The sequence below is a fragment of the Clinocottus analis genome, unplaced genomic scaffold (genome assembly GCF_023055335.1).
Source record: "Clinocottus analis isolate CAN_PGR_092001 unplaced genomic scaffold, fCliAna1.0.p SCAF_2, whole genome shotgun sequence".
Taxonomy (NCBI): domain Eukaryota; kingdom Metazoa; phylum Chordata; class Actinopteri; order Perciformes; family Cottidae; genus Clinocottus; species Clinocottus analis.
The window spans coordinates 23,731,543-23,747,111 of record NW_027175931.1 but is presented as its reverse complement, the minus strand read 5'-3'; the positions used below and the strand labels follow the sequence as shown (position 1 = coordinate 23,747,111).

General features: G+C 45.4%; 1 protein-coding gene across 2 annotated transcripts in view; it reads right to left on the bottom strand.

Moving 5' to 3' along the window:
• Positions 1-13,668, bottom strand: part of caln1 (calneuron 1) — a 47,048-nt gene extending 33,380 nt beyond the window's left edge. The window contains exons 1-2 of one of the 2 annotated variants that reach the window (XM_068585698.1): positions 13,580-13,668; positions 3,418-3,539 (exon numbers count right to left, since the gene is read on the bottom strand). In XM_068585698.1, coding sequence (XP_068441799.1) covers positions 3,418-3,532 — 115 coding nt within the window. In that variant the 5' untranslated portion in view covers positions 3,533-3,539; positions 13,580-13,668. Of the gene's footprint in view, positions 1-3,417; positions 3,540-12,165; positions 12,689-13,579 lie in introns of those variants that run through there. The other variant, XM_068585697.1, reaches the window with a different exon arrangement.
• Positions 13,669-15,569: the final 1,901 nt, after the last annotated feature.

The following is a 15,569-nucleotide window of genomic DNA, read 5'->3' as shown; positions in this document are numbered from 1 at the left end:
AACCAGACAGAATGAAGTTTCCCTGAACGCGTTCATGTAAACGAGGGTCAGCGGCCTCGTGCAGCCTCTGGCCTGTAAAGTAGACACATCAATGCGACGCAGAAAAGCCCAACTCGCTGCAGCACATCATACAACTGAACAAGTGAGAGGTTATTCACCAGCCTCTTACTGTCTTGCACATTATATAAAAAGGGAACTTTTTAATATCCTTATCAAAAGTTATTCACAGACGAGGATTTCGAGTTTCACTTTTGTAAAACTCCACATTCCCTGAATTCTAAAACCTTGACTTTATTGTAAGTGTTTGCACAGCTCAGTTTGTTCTTTGAGGACAAAGGTCTGGCATGTGATGGAGAGTTTTCTCCTGCAGGAATCTAAGAACAGACCGAGCGCACACGCAGTGGAGAGAAGACTGCGTTCCATCAGCGGAGGACGATTGTCCTCCGTCTCCTTTTACATGAACAATTAAGCTGCAATAAATGATGTACACATTGCTCTCAGACGGCACGGAGGATGCACTCGTGGCATGAAGCGAGGGCAGCGCGTCTCTGCAACAGTGTGGCATCGACCTCGACACTGCGATGAAGAAGAAACGGCAGCTGGGGTAAAGATACAAATTAGAAATGTTGGTTCACTGCGTTTAGAGCTAATGAAGAAACACTTGATTAACTAACCGGCTTTTGGGTGCAAGTGCTCAAACTAAATCTGCTTTGGGCTTTCGACTGGATCACATGTCAGAGGCTCGTCTGCAGCCAAGTGTGTGTGTGTGTGTGTTGACAAATAATGACTGAAAGTTACAAAGAGCTAATCACTAAACCTTAAATATGGGTTTAAAGATGGTATAAAGCCCATGTGACCCGCCTTCCTGCTGCAATGACATCGTCAACTGTATGGGTGACAAAGATCAAATTACAGAAGTGGCCCCTCTGAATGTGTCTGAATGAACCTCAAGACATTGTCCATACAGTCATAAAAAAAAAATGACTCTAGGGCCAGTTATCTTTAGAAACCCCTAAAAGGCAACAGCAGCTTCTCTGTACAGACATTTACAAAAAAAACATTCCAGCTGACTGATTCCACACCCTGGGCCGTGTGACAGCTGCTGCTGCTGCTGAGAGTTTTTAAATGGCCCTGGACAAATACGGTAAATTGCCTCTTTAAATATTGCGCGGCTGGAGTGTTGAATGTGCAGAATGCGGAGGCGGTGGGAGACGAGCGCAGGACAGGAGACTCTAACGACTCTCGCAGGAGTAATGGCGTCTGATGAAGAATGAGAGTTTGCCTCTTTGACTCTTTTGAGTTCAAAGAAAAACTAGAAATCGCTTTTCTTTTTCTTCTTTATTCTTCTTTGCCCACAGGTTTTCAAAACTGGTGCAGATGTCTGCGTATGATGGGATACGTGGGGATGTCCGTGCACCAGGTGTATAAATACCTCGGTGAAAGGACAATGTGGGCCTTAGAAATGATTACATATTTCATAAATATGATTAAGTTTTAAGTTTGTGTGCTACAACTTGCCATACTTTGTGCGACTCAAACTCGCGGCACAGATACAGTACACTTTGTATTAGTCACTAGCGAAAGATCTGTTGTTATTTTGTGAATTTTAAAGTCAATTCATGAACATTTATCACTGTGATGCCATCAGAAATGGGTGTGCGACACTTCTTGCACTGAGATAAAGGGTTGCGATGTTTCCCAGGTGCTGCGGCGACAAGCGCTTCAACAGCCGTCAGAGGCTGTTGACCTTCTCGCCGCGAGCCCACCGCGACACCACCGACGCACATCGAGAGTACAGCGAATACTGATGCAGTAATTAGTGTTCGTCAGCTTCGTCGCGCTTTAGCTGACCTCACGAGGGCCCTTGAACCACGAGCCGGTCTTTTCTCCCCAAACATTAAAGCCGCTGGAACGGCGAATGAGAAATTCACACGCTGCGAATATCTCCATGCATATTAAAACTCCACCCTGACAGAATATCAGGCTATTACCGTGCGCCGTGCAGCCAATTTCTCAGATGGCAGCTTAATGTCGCATCAATGGATAAGTATTTCAGAGGTCTGGGGGCGTCGAGTTTGTTTGCTTGCTTCCCGCCGATGAGGCTGCCACGGCTGCAGAGTGTAATTGATCGGTTTTTGTGTTCTACAGGCCCAGGTGATTACTCCGAGACGGACCCCAAAACAAAGGGTTCGTAAAACACGGCCTCAGCGGCGGCACACGGTGTCAAGTCGAGAGACTGAAGCCAGCGGACCGCGAACGCTCCCGGTGAGATAAACTACCTGAAAAATAATTCATTACGCCGCTTGGTTGGCTCAGATAAGGGTGCCGCTGCTGGTTCGGTCGCACCGTGTTGTCTCTTAAAGAGTTATCGCCTGGAATAAACCCACCGGGGCGACTCGGAGCAGCACCTGTCCCCTTAAGACGAAGGGTGCGACGCATCCTTTGTGGATCGGTTTAGAAACTGGAAACAAAGCTCCGCGTGAGTTTGGGATTCTGCAGCGTGGACAGGGCCTGCGTCCCAAAATAGTCCACGCATGGCTCCCACTGATCTGCTCCAAAAGCATGACGGGCTGAGCCTCGCCTCCCCCTCCCTGGTTCCTCACCTTTATTCACACTTTAGCGGTCGTTGAATAGCTAAACCCTGTTTGTTGCTGTTCTCTTGCAGCAGATGTTTAACTTTTGGTCTCGGCTCCCCTCGGTCGTGGCTCTGCAGCCGCCTCAAGTCGCCACCAAGAGGAACTAAACACGAAGCTGCAGTGGGTTTAAAATCATTTATATGCAGCACTATAGTGCAAGTCTTTTAGTCTAAGTGTGTTTTCTTTCTTGCGCTGTAGAGCTGACCTTTGTTTGACCTTCAAAATGAAGTCAGACAAACACACACGTATTCTCTTACCCCCGAGGAGATGCTGTGTTTGCTTTAGAGGTGCTGTGATACACCAGCAGTAAAAAATGAAATAATGATGTTAAATAATCCAGAATGTGTAAATAATCTAGTGCATGTTAAATCATGTTATATATAATACAGTCTCTCTCTCTCTCTCTCTCTCTCTCTCTCTCTCTCTCTCTCTCTCTCTCTCTCTCCCTCTCCCTCTCTCTATTTTAAGTTTAATTCATTGACAAAAAAAGAAAAAGGCACAATACACTAAGCTTGAAGATTTCGCTTACGTTCAGGAAGTAGTAGTAGTAGAAGTGACAATCTGATATTTTGACAGCCGATTATTTTAACTGAATCGCTTCTCGTCATCTTGAAATCCATGAGGTCTGTCTTTCATGTTTTATTACAGTCGATGTTAAAATGTCATCTCTTATTTGCCAATGGGGGTTTGTTGAGAGGCAGGAGGCCGCAGCCAACCCTCTTTAAATGGACATTAAGCACGCGGCAGGACGGCAGCCAGACAGTTTATTGAGACGCCTTACCGCCCAGCTCCTCCACGGTGATGCCGGCCAGCACGTCGCTGTCGCTGTCCGACAGCGAGCGGCTCAGGTAGTTCCCCTTGTAGAGCAGGCCAGCCGTCACGTGGTGGAACGGCATCTTCTCCCTGAGAGGCAACAGAAGGAAACGTTGAGTGAAACAAAAGGAAGCGCAGAAGAGATGTCTCTCTTGGGTATTTAATAGGATTATTCTGAACACAAAGCAACGATTAGAAGCTCCACATTTTACACAGGTTATCGGCGAGGTGAAACTCCCATGTGACCGCAGAATGACATCCTGTTATGGGGCATTTAAATTAGCCGAGAACACAAAGATGAGAAGTGACCTACAAGGTGCATAAATCCTCTTTTGAACCAATTTGGCTTAATTATGTTCAAGATTGAACGATTGAAAGATTTTAAGACGTTTTGCACGTAATCAAAGTCACAGCACTGACTTTTGGTGTCACTTGAGACATGAACAGCGGTCTCCTGATTGGACGTCGCATGTTTATTTGTTTGACTCGCCCGTCCACCTCGAACCTCCCGCTAACGTCGACTTTGATTAGAAACGTATTGGCGACACGTCAGAAACAAACCGAACCCGGGTGAAGATATTAAATTTCCCTCGAGCCACAATTGACAGTGCAGCTCCGCTGTGTGGGAATGTAATTTCTTTCCGGAAACCAGGCTGACATACAAATGTGAGCCCGTAGTCAGCAACAGGGAGCTGGTTTGTCCATTTGTGATGTTGCCGAAGCAAAAAACAACAACAAGTGAACGTCCGAGGGGCTCAGCATAAACGAGATCCATAAATGAGTCAGAACTCATTCGCGAAATGGGAAGTCTCACCGAGAGGGAAACTTGTCTAACGAGGGGTAAACGTGGCGAGCGTGTGTGTGTGTGTGTGTGTGTGTGTGCACTGTATGTGTAAATGTGACAGAGGCAATTAATTATTCAATAAATTGAAGCCCAAGGGCACGGAGGAGGAGGGAGGTGGATGGAATAAGAGCACATCGCGCAGAGATTCGGGCGACTGCTTCCTTCTCCCTAATTGGATTTGGCCTCGATGAGCACTCCGAGAAGATGCCCGTCTGAGGCAGAACGAGGGGTTCAGAAACGAGCCGAGACATTACGCCATCGAAGCCGCTCAGAACACTGAACTGCTTCTCAAGCTTCTTGGTGCGTTTGACTCTTTCGTTGCCCATCTCACCGTCCTACAGCTGCAGCGTCAACTCAGCCTCACCATCATAATGCAAGCATCTGAAAGTGAGTCACACGCTTTTAATTTTTGGGCGTTTCAGCAGCATCTGCAGTCCTAAACTCAGGTTTTAGGAGTGTTGCTGTATATAACAAAACAATCCAACAAAACTGCGTCACTAAAACACTGCACACTCAAGAGAACGAGCCACGATAAGAAGGTACAATATTAACTATATATAAAAAACGAAGTCCAGCCTCCTCTTTATGTTCTTAAACAGTTCAATGACGTGCTTCAGTCCCAGTAGCAGGTCCATAACCCTCCGTGAGAAAGGCGTCGTCAGTAAATCCGCCACAAAGTCCGTTTCTCCTCCTCCTTCAGTCAAAACTACACCAAGCAAAACACTAAAAATGCCATAACTTCTCTTATGTTTCAGCCTTATCGCGTCATACTACTACTGTGTTATGCTAGCAGCTAGCTAGCTTTTTATTGACTAATGTCAAGGGGCCCCACTGACCAATCACAGCGCATGTTAGAGCTGACGTACTTGCAGGCCACCTCGCTGGCTCTGGCTCGTCAAAGCATCAACTTGGCTGGTTGAAGACTACGACAATCACGACAACGTCCTCATGTGCTTTAACCTCGAAGGTCTCGGGCCGCTCTTCTTCTATAGAAACATAGAAATCTGATTGGATAAAAGCTCTCCTTAGAAAAAGCTGCAGAGCAACAGAGGAAGACAGGAGCTGTGCAATGAAAACAAATAAGCTAACAGGGAAAAATGATTGCATTATAGTATTTGTGAAAACAAATAAATTATAAAATAGCTATAACATTTTGATTATGGTCAGGCCAGCAGGCCGAGCTGGACCTGACGGCTCACCACTGCTGAACTATAATCAGGCGTACGCGAGGTAACAAAGTCCGAACCAATGTTTTATGAAAGGAGATTGAAGGTTTAGCCCGTTGCACATTTGTTCCATTCCTTTTAAGCTACGGGAGGTCATGTATTTTAGAAACCTTTTGGTTTGATTGGAGGAAATTCTCTATAGAGAAGAAAATCCGGCGTCTGTGGCTGTCGCAGGTCTGCAATAAGGACGTCAATGAAGTGACGCGCTAACTGTCGGTCTACCTGCACGCACACACTCTATCCAGGCTTTCATCACGAGTCACACAAGCGGCTAGCTCGACAGATCCATTCAATTCATTCTGCCGGTGTGGTCACAGAGGAAGGCCGGCAGGGACGGGCTGTCAGTGTCGCATTTGTTTTGCAATTCAGATTTTGTGACTTTTGGAGCGAGTGCTGCTCACACACACATGCTGCCGATAACAAGCGGATGTGGACGCAGTCGCCGCGTCGTCACCCGTCATTTTGAGGACTGAGGTTTTGAATCCTCAAGTTTGATGTTTTTGGACGTTGAATGATTAACAAGACCTGCTGGAGGGTGGCGTGTCGCGGTCGTGAAGCCGTACGCGGCTCTGTAGAGACCTGTCAATCACATGGGAGTCACGCCCAAAAGCGCCCCCTGCTTTGAGGTTATTTGACTCTAAATGGTCCATCATTTACTAAATGAACATCATGCCGTCGTAAAGAAGACTTGAAACTACAGATTGAGATCCAAACTCGTGCTCACAATGTTTAATAAAGGATTTCATGGTTAATCTGAGCCAACCAGGAGCAAATCAAACGTCAGGTCGGTTTCTTTTTTATGCCTGTGAAAAACAATGTTTTGTTCAATAATGTTTATATTCTCGATTTTTTGTTTTTGAACCCGTTAGCTCCTTTTTAGCAGGACATATAAACCGCTGATGTTTCCCTTTCTGGAGCCGCCAGCCATCAGTTTCCTCACAAATTGCAAACTGGCACCTGCATATTTCTTGTTTGTCAGTTTAATAAGCATGCATATCAAGACGCCTTAAGCTTTCTCTCACAGCCAGCTTTCCCCACTACTATTCTCAGGATTTTTTATTTCCTAATTCATCAATTATTCAGTCAATCGCTCAGCTGTCATTATGAATATTACAATCATCGCTCTTGTCCGTTCTTTCCATATCATCGCTTCCAGCCGACCCGTAAGCCATCAGCTGTTTGACGCAGGTGTGTATACCATCGGCACTTTTACATTGCCGCTGCCAACATAAGGAATTATCGATTGGAGCAATTTACCATTCAGGGGACAGAATGTACTAACATTTCTTTGCAATTCATTCTTCAGGAGCAGACGGCGTTGAATAACTTAAGCTAGAGATAAAAAACCTCAGGGGGCTAAATTAGAGGCCGTAATGTCATGCGCCTCTAACCTTTTACTCTTTGGCTTAACGATGGCAAAAATCGGCTGCGTGCTTTGTGTGCTTTGTCCTATACGTCTGCTCCATGAAGATGAAAGGCAACTGAGGCTTCCATCCTCAGTTTTCTCACGTTTCCGACACTTTGGCGGTGCATTCTTAAGTAATCTGCTTATCTGGCTAAAAGCCTGCACTAACCAGCTCCGAGCAGAGGACAGACATGTGTTTCGCAACAAGGACCGGAAAAAATATTCAATGACAAAGACTCGGGTCAGAGATGTGTCGTAGGAAGTTTGGAGGCTTTGAAGTGCAAAAGTGTTTTCAGTTCTTCAGTCACACGTGAAAGAATTAAATGAATCAATCGACGTTTTTGTCAACCAATCATTTGATGAGAAATCAATCCATTCAGTAACAACCTTGTCGTGACATCGTTTCCTCACCTGTTGTTTCCAAGGTCAAGACGAACCATCCATTAAGAAAACGGGGGACCGGGCCGGTTTATATCCTTACTTCTACCCAGCTAAGTTTGGGATATAGTGAGAAAAACACCTGTAGTTGTTGCAGATGTCCTTTGTGCTCCTCGAAGCTGAGCTGCATCCAGCGCCGACATTTGGTGTGACAGTGTTGTAGTTGGATAAGGAAGAACTACAGGCTGCTATTTCAGTCGGGAATGTTCTGGGTAGCCAGTGGCGAGTGTGCTCTCGATGCACCTCAAAAACAAAGTCCATGTTCTCCTTGCTGGCAACACAAACTTGGATGTTCAGCCTTGTTTATTCGAGCCAGAGTATACGGCTGAAGAAATGCAGCGGAGGGCTGATATGGATGCAGTAAGGGAGGAAAGCGAGGACGTCCACAACCTGAGCTGCAGCGAGCAAACACTGACTGGTGGTGCCTTTGCTCGAATTGCCCTCTGATGCCAACGGAAAACTGCTGCAACGGACGTCAGCGTGGGCAGTTTTTGTTGCTGCTGACGCCAATTAACCACCAGAGAGCCCGTGTGTGTGGGTGCGTTGAAAGTGCATGAAAGTGTTACTCCTCACTTGGACAGAGGTGTGCTGAAAACCTTCTTCAGTATGTCGAAGATAAACCAAGACCAACAGGGCGCACGGCCATGGAGTGTGTTTGTCACCTCGTGCTATTGGAAGCTAATTTGTGGAGTTGCAAAACGCTCCGTTGGCAAAAATGTAAATTCAATTTAAGTCAGGCTTTTATTGTGAAAGGTTAGATAATTGTTTATTGAGCTGCCTTTGACAAAGTGGAAAACAATAGAAGACGTGTTGCTGTCTTGGTTCACGATAGTTTGGACTACAGAGCCTCTGAACTCGGCTACACTGTTTTGGATGGGCCATGCAATGCATGCTGGTACATGTAGGCGCAGCTGGCGCCTCGGGCAGGAACTCCACTTTCTTGATCAATATAGCATGGACTGAGAAATGCATTGCTTCAAATTGACTAGAAATTGTTAAAAGGTGGTAAATGTTTTCTTAACTGTGATTTAATGTTCATGTACGTTTATTTAGTGGGATAAGTTCTCCGAGTGGACTCGGTGAGAGTCTTTTCTGCCTTTTCTTCTGTGTCTGTGATACAGAAACACCTTGTGAATCACTTGTCACTACAACACCAATTCATTGACATAGTTCTTCTCAAATAACTCTGAAATAGCGAGTGCAGAGCGCAGTGGGAAACCAGACGCCACTGGAAGAAACAAACATAGACGATATTGATCAAGGCCTCAGCGACACAATAGAGCAACCACTTCAATTAGGAAGCAATCACCGCAGCCTCAGCCGAGACCACATCTATTTTTCCCCTCATCAAATTGCTATTCCCTGCACACTGCGATACAGTTCAATAGAGGCAGAGCCAAGGATTGTGGGGTTTGATGCTAAGATTGACTGGCTAATAAAAATGAGCCATAGAAATGACTTTGAGATTTAAAAAAATATAAAAATCACTATTTGGCACCTCCGTGTTTTACTATGCAAGAAACAGTTATTTATTTCTCTACTTTACTCTGTAAAATATCATTGAAAAAACTCATTTTCCCAGACGGACCCGTACTTAACAACTTGACAGACTCGTGCCACCCTACAGGTTGTGTACATCCTGCCCCGATCGGCACTGCACATGTGCAAACTACAACAAATATGTGTTGAAATGGTAGCGACCTGGTTAATGCTAGCTGCTAGCTTCCAGTGGCTAAATAATGAAGCTAACGGCTAATGTTGCAGGTTGCTTTGAGTTACATCATAATGCATCCGAGCTCTCGTCAGTACAAATGTAAAAGTATAGTACTGTCATGATATATAATTGTTTAAATTCAGTGTGATTGGTGGGAAAATGTAATAAATAAAAAATTAGATGAGGAAATCTATTCATTTCTCAGAGCAGAGTGACTAAAAGAGACGGTTCAGTTCGACAGCTGAGACAAAGGTTGCTGATGAAGGTAGAATTCTGTGATTATATTGCTCTGCAAATACTTCCTGAGCATCTAGCAAACAGGTGATTGCCGACTTTTAAATCTCAGTTTTCCAGCATTATTTTACAAGCTTCCCCTGAGTTAACATGAAAGGTGCGTTAGGGGTTGACCGGTCAAAGACCAACAAAGGAAAAGGTACATGCACATTGTATTTCACACACACACAATCATGAAAGAAACCTCTAGGAATCAAACATTGTTCAAAGATCCAGCCGAGTGGCTATTTTCTCCGTTAGCAGTGAACACAACAGTCCCGTCTGTTCTTTACTCTCATTTGTTGTCCTTTTCTGGAGATGTCATTTATATTTCTGCGTAAATTCAGATTTTTAAAAAGATGATCCCTTCTATGTGGATGCATGGTTGTCCAATAATTGTGATTCTGATTTTCAAGCTCTCAAGCGTGTTTAAAAAGACACCTTCTGTTCGAAAATGGTACATTTAATTAAAACATTGACAGCATATTCTTGCTTTCTTTTTAAAAGTGCATTTCCAGTCACATGCAATACAACTATTGTCTATAGACTAAACTATTACTGCATCATTATAGTCCTTTTAAGTCTTTCCAGGGCTGTTGAGGCTGGGTCACAGCAGAACTGAACCCAATTACAGCCGGCACATAAATAAAAAACAGCTCTTCAGTGCATGCATGCACTTACAGGGAGAGCCCTGCGTGTACGGGCAGCTCAATAATAAGTCAAAGACGACACGACTAATCGAAACACTTCGACCTTGGAAGGAAGAAGGCGGGAAGCTGCAACTGCGCTGTTGCAATTAAAAAGCTGCTTTTTTCCCACTGACCGGCTCCGAGTGTTTTCATAAGCATCTGCCGGCACAAGAGGCTCGTTCATTCGTTGCCGGAAGACAACAGCGGAAACGTGTCGCGGCCGGCCGAGTTGTCGGGTTGGCATGTTGGGGTACAGACAGCGTAACGTTATCTAAAAGATTTCCGATGTCACCGCAGAGTATTTTCTTTGAATTCGATGGCCGCCGGTATTTGCTTTCACCACAGAATACAGATGAAGAGCTCCAACTAATTGAAGTGCAGAAGAGGCAAAAAATGATCAACCTGAACCAGCACAGAGTAGGAATCCTGTGATCTTTTTTTTTCTTGTCTGAACTAAGTAGTTTTTGGGGGCATAAACGGAACCAATCATTTCACAACATTAACCACATGGCATTGTGCGTTTGTGCAAGTGTGATTGGAGGTGATGTGAGAGTGTTCTTGGTTCAGAAATGTCTATATTTAGTGTATCAAGCGCAAACCTTTAGGATGAAAAGGAGCAGTAATCATATATATATATATATATATATATATATATATATATATATGAAATGACTAATCAGTCCACGACCACACCACCAGTTTCGAGTCTTGGCCATTGAAGAGTAGAGCTTTATTCAAAGCCCTCTGCATGACAAAGAAGCCAGATGGCAATTCATCACAACAGACCAACAGCACAACGGCCAGTGAGCAATGGGCCAATACTGAGGGGAGCAGCACGCTGTGCACCGGCAGCAAGCGCTCTCTGACCACAGAATCAACATCGTGAAGAGGACCAGGGCTCAGGTCTACAACGGGTAAGTCTTCAAACACATGTTGAGAAAAGGTTTGAATACACCGTGTTATCAGCAGGATGCAGTGCAACCTGTCAAAGGTACACCTGATGGTTTGTCAGAAAGAACCAGACGTTGCATTGGACACTAGGAAAAAAAAAATACAAAAAAGCACAGATGGAGGTTATTGGCTTCTGCAGGAGTTTGATTGACAGATGGTCATCCAATCAGGAGAAGGAAAAAATCAATTTTCCCCAATTGAGAAAAGTAAGCTGGAGTGTTTCTCCAAAATTAAGAAACACTCAAGTTCTGATGTTCCCTGATGCCATCGCAGCGGCCTCAATGCGTCGCCTGGCATACTTCTACAGTAACGTTGGTGGTAGATCCTCAGAGAACACCGACAACAACGCATCACTTGAGGCCTGATAGATTCTCCTGTGATCTCTAATCCCGCGATTCTCCAGCCACTTCACGTATCGCGAGACTTCTATCCATAGGACACCTTGTTTTTACAAATTCTTGCTGTGACATCACAGATTGGCAGATTAGCGGAACGCAGGAAAAAGTTTCCACCCAAAAAGAGAGAAACGCAGGAGCAAATTCCTCACTGTGGTTTTCCCCAAATGTGCCACAGAACCAACCAGCTGGTCTTATAATAATACAAGCCAAGTTCTGGATCATCCTGTGACTTGAGCTCAAATCAGAATTGAGGTATTCTGGTCACATTTGGTGACGTGAGAGTTGTAACACGGCTGGTGCTCCGTCCACCTGCACAGGTGTGTGTAAACACAGTGAGCTGAACGCTGCTACAGCAAAAACATCAAAAGGAGATCATTACCAACTCCTATCGACCACCCAACTGTGTCTGCACCTATGAAACAAAACAAATAGGCTCCAAAATCTGTCCCTGCGATGGTAGTACGATGAACAATATTAGCATGCATCATTAAGTTGTGCCTGAACCTTCCGCGAGAGCAATTTATGGTCTAATTACTTCCCAGCGCTGCGGACTGTGCAGCAGAGGCACACAGGGGGCTTGACAACACAGCCAAGTGAATGCCATGGCATTTCATCAACCCATCGTCACACGCTCTCCAAACACTGAGAAGAAAAAAGGAAGAAGAAAAAGGAGACGGGGGCGTCCCGCAGAAGTGCCACCTCTCTGCACACATTACCAGCTGCCGCCTGCAGCAACAGACTCTTTCTCTCCGTTCTCCTTCCCAATGCTGATTCTTACCCACACTGGAGGCTGTACCCAGCAGGATCCTGCAGCACAACAGGCTCCCTCACTGGACTCTCCACCACGTCTTCCGTCCCGTCCCTCAGGTACGGGTTGCCCGGCAGGTCTCCGTTCACTTCAGAGTGCGTCCCAGGCGACGGCGGCGGCGGCGGCGGCGACGGCCCGCCAGTGGGATCCGCCGCCCGAGGATCGGGCTCCGTGACCTCCTCCTCCATCAGACCCTCAGATGCAGCGGCGCCTCCGGCAGCGGCGGCAGCCCGTCTGTCCACAAACCACTGAGCCCGGCTGCCTCCACAGTTTGGGCTTGTCCCAGTGCAGCGGCATCAGTTCCCAGAAAACCCGTTAGTATTTGAGCACCGAGAGCAGCAGGTACAACAGCTCCTCTCATGCTCCACTCCTTGGCTCCTCACTCCCACCCTCCCTCGCTATCTCTCTCTCTCTCTTGCTCTCTCTCTCCCCCTTTGCTCGCTCACTCACTCTCCAGTGCAATCATTCCTCCACATGGGGAGACAGAGTGGAGGGCTCATTAGCAAGTCCCAATGACAGACTCAGCCGCCTGCAGCTGTGCTCTCAAAAAACACAGAGAGAGAGAGAGAGAGAGAGAGAGAGAGAGAGAGAGAGAGAGAGAGAGAGAGAGAGAGAGAGAGAGAGAGAGAGAGAGAGAGAGAGAGAGAGAGAGAGAGAGAGAGAGAGAGAGAGCAGACAAATAAGGAACGGCAGGGAGCTCGCAGGAGAGAAGAAGACAGGGAGAAAGTATGAAGACAGGAATGACACACGCAGAGGTGAAGTGAACAGGAGAGGCTGCTGGTGACGCAACCTTCACGCACCAGTGGATCGCGCGCGCGCGCACAGCGCTCCGTGGGTCAACACGGGGAGACAGTCGCGGCACGTCAAACGGACAAGCGACAAGTCCGCGGGAGAGCGCGCGCCGTGAGAAAAGTGCGCAAAGAGAGGATGGAGATGAAGATGGTGTTGCTGGTGCGGGGGCGGCCGGCAGCGCGCCGGGGGGTCCGCAGTGAGAGCTTGGCTGAACCCCTTCACAGCTCCGATGTTACACTTCGACCACCAATGCGCGTGCACACGCACAGGCACGCTTCACGCGAGCAGCTCGTCACGCGCAACAGCCAGCGGGCGTCATTAAAAGTCGTTCTGCTGCGATCTCATGTTGTTTTTGGAGCGAGTGCTTTTAGTTTTTAGTGAAAACACGCACGCTTAAAGGTGTGCAAAGCACGTCGTGTTGGAGGGGCGGGGCTAGACCTCGAGACGGATGGTCTCGCGCAGGTCAGCGGTCAACAACATGTTAGTAATGTATTGATTTGTCTGTCTAAATGTGGACGTACAACACAAAACACCATCAACAGCTGTGATAATGATCCATCAGTGAAGGTGTTGTCTCATCCCCACAACTTACCTCAGAGTGTTCACAGTCTGCAGGTGGTCAATCCAATGCTCGATGGAGGCAGCAGCATCCAGGTCAGACCCAGGTGGACTCAGGTGGACTCAGGTGGACTCAGGTGGACTCCTCAAGCAGCTGCTTGATGACTCCGGGTCGCTCGGTGTGTAATGACTGAATTATTCCTTAATTGTTTGAAACGCAGAGCGCATATCTCTTCCCATCGTCAACAGATGAAAAAGGATTGTTTTGTTTCTTTCTGCCAAGATGAAGTCCGGGATCAGCGCGGGGTTACACTTTTCGCCAAAACTCTCATCTTGTTTTTGAATTTTAATCTTTTTTTTTTAAATCTTTGATCCCACGTCGTATCCGGTTATATTCACATTCACGGTCAGTGAAGAGTCGCCACAGATCCGGTTGGTCAAAGTATGAAATCCATGGACTGGAGATCCGCACGCACGCGCACCGAGCGTCGGTCTGATCGATGAGAGCGGACTGAGACCAAAAGTATGGAAGCCCGTTGGTGCCACAAAAAAAAGAAGAAGTCATAACTAGAAGATAAAAAAAAGGCAAAATTATGAGATAAAAAGTGATACTTTTGAGAAAATCATAATTATGAATGTATATCAACATAAAAACGTGTGTATGTATATATATATATATATATATATATATATATATATACATACACATATATACATATATATACATACATACATATATATACATATATACATACATACATATATATACATATATACATACATACATATATATACATATATACATACATACATAGATATACACATACACACATACATATACACATATACATGTATATATACACACATACATATACACATATACATGTATATATACACATACATGTATATATATATATGTATGTATATATATATATGTATATATACACATATACACATATATACAGATATACATACATATACCTATATACATATCTACACATACATATATACATATATACATACATATACCTATATACATATCTACACATACATATATACATATATACATACATATATATATATATACATATATATATATATATAGTGGAACATATTTTCAGTTAAAAGCATGAACAGTAGCTGTATAGAAATCCAATCATTTTCTTGATGGTCATCTGTAGTTATATATTCCACTGAGACTGTTTCATAAGCAGTTCAAAGTAACTCCCTGTAACAGAAACACGAACATAATTAAACTGAGTAAATTATCACTCGAGCAATTTAGAGTTAGAACTTTGAAGTCAATTGCAGCGTAAGCAGTTTTATCTGGTTTGGGTTTTTGTGCACAGCACACGGTGAAGCTATTCTGATCGTTCCCTTTCATGCACACTTCTACACACATCCAAACACACACAGGCCGCACACGCCATGTGACACATATCCAATCTGTGCTCGGTTCCTTCACCCGTTCAGCCTCGGAGAGCTCATCACCATGAGCCGTGTGTATGCGCATGTGTGAGTGTGACTGCATGTGTGAGTGTGTGTGTGTGTGTGTGTTCCTGATGGATTGAGTCACAACGTCTCTGTGTTCCTGCTGTGGCCTTATCTAACTTTGTCAATTTAGAGACTAATGAGTCAATAAGTCGGTTCTGGATTTGGTGCAATGACGTGAAAGTCGTCAGTGACACCGGCCGGACAGCTGCTGAGCAGAGCTGCTGAATATCTGTGGATATTAGATATCATGGAGGGATCTGGTTTGGCCCCCTCGCTTCTGGGGCCCACGGCCATCTTCAAACTTGGCCTTTTATTTTAATCTCGACCGCACACCTGTACAGCTCTGTGACTGCCTCACGTAAACACCTGGCAAAGTCCTCAAAACCACATCTGTGGTCGTTCCTGTTGCACCATGACACATACCAGCACACCCCTACAGGAAGTCAACGACATGGGCAATTAGGGGTCCTAAATAGCTGGTGGTAGATATCAGATATCAAGTTCATGGAGGCTTAAGGCTTTCCCAGCAT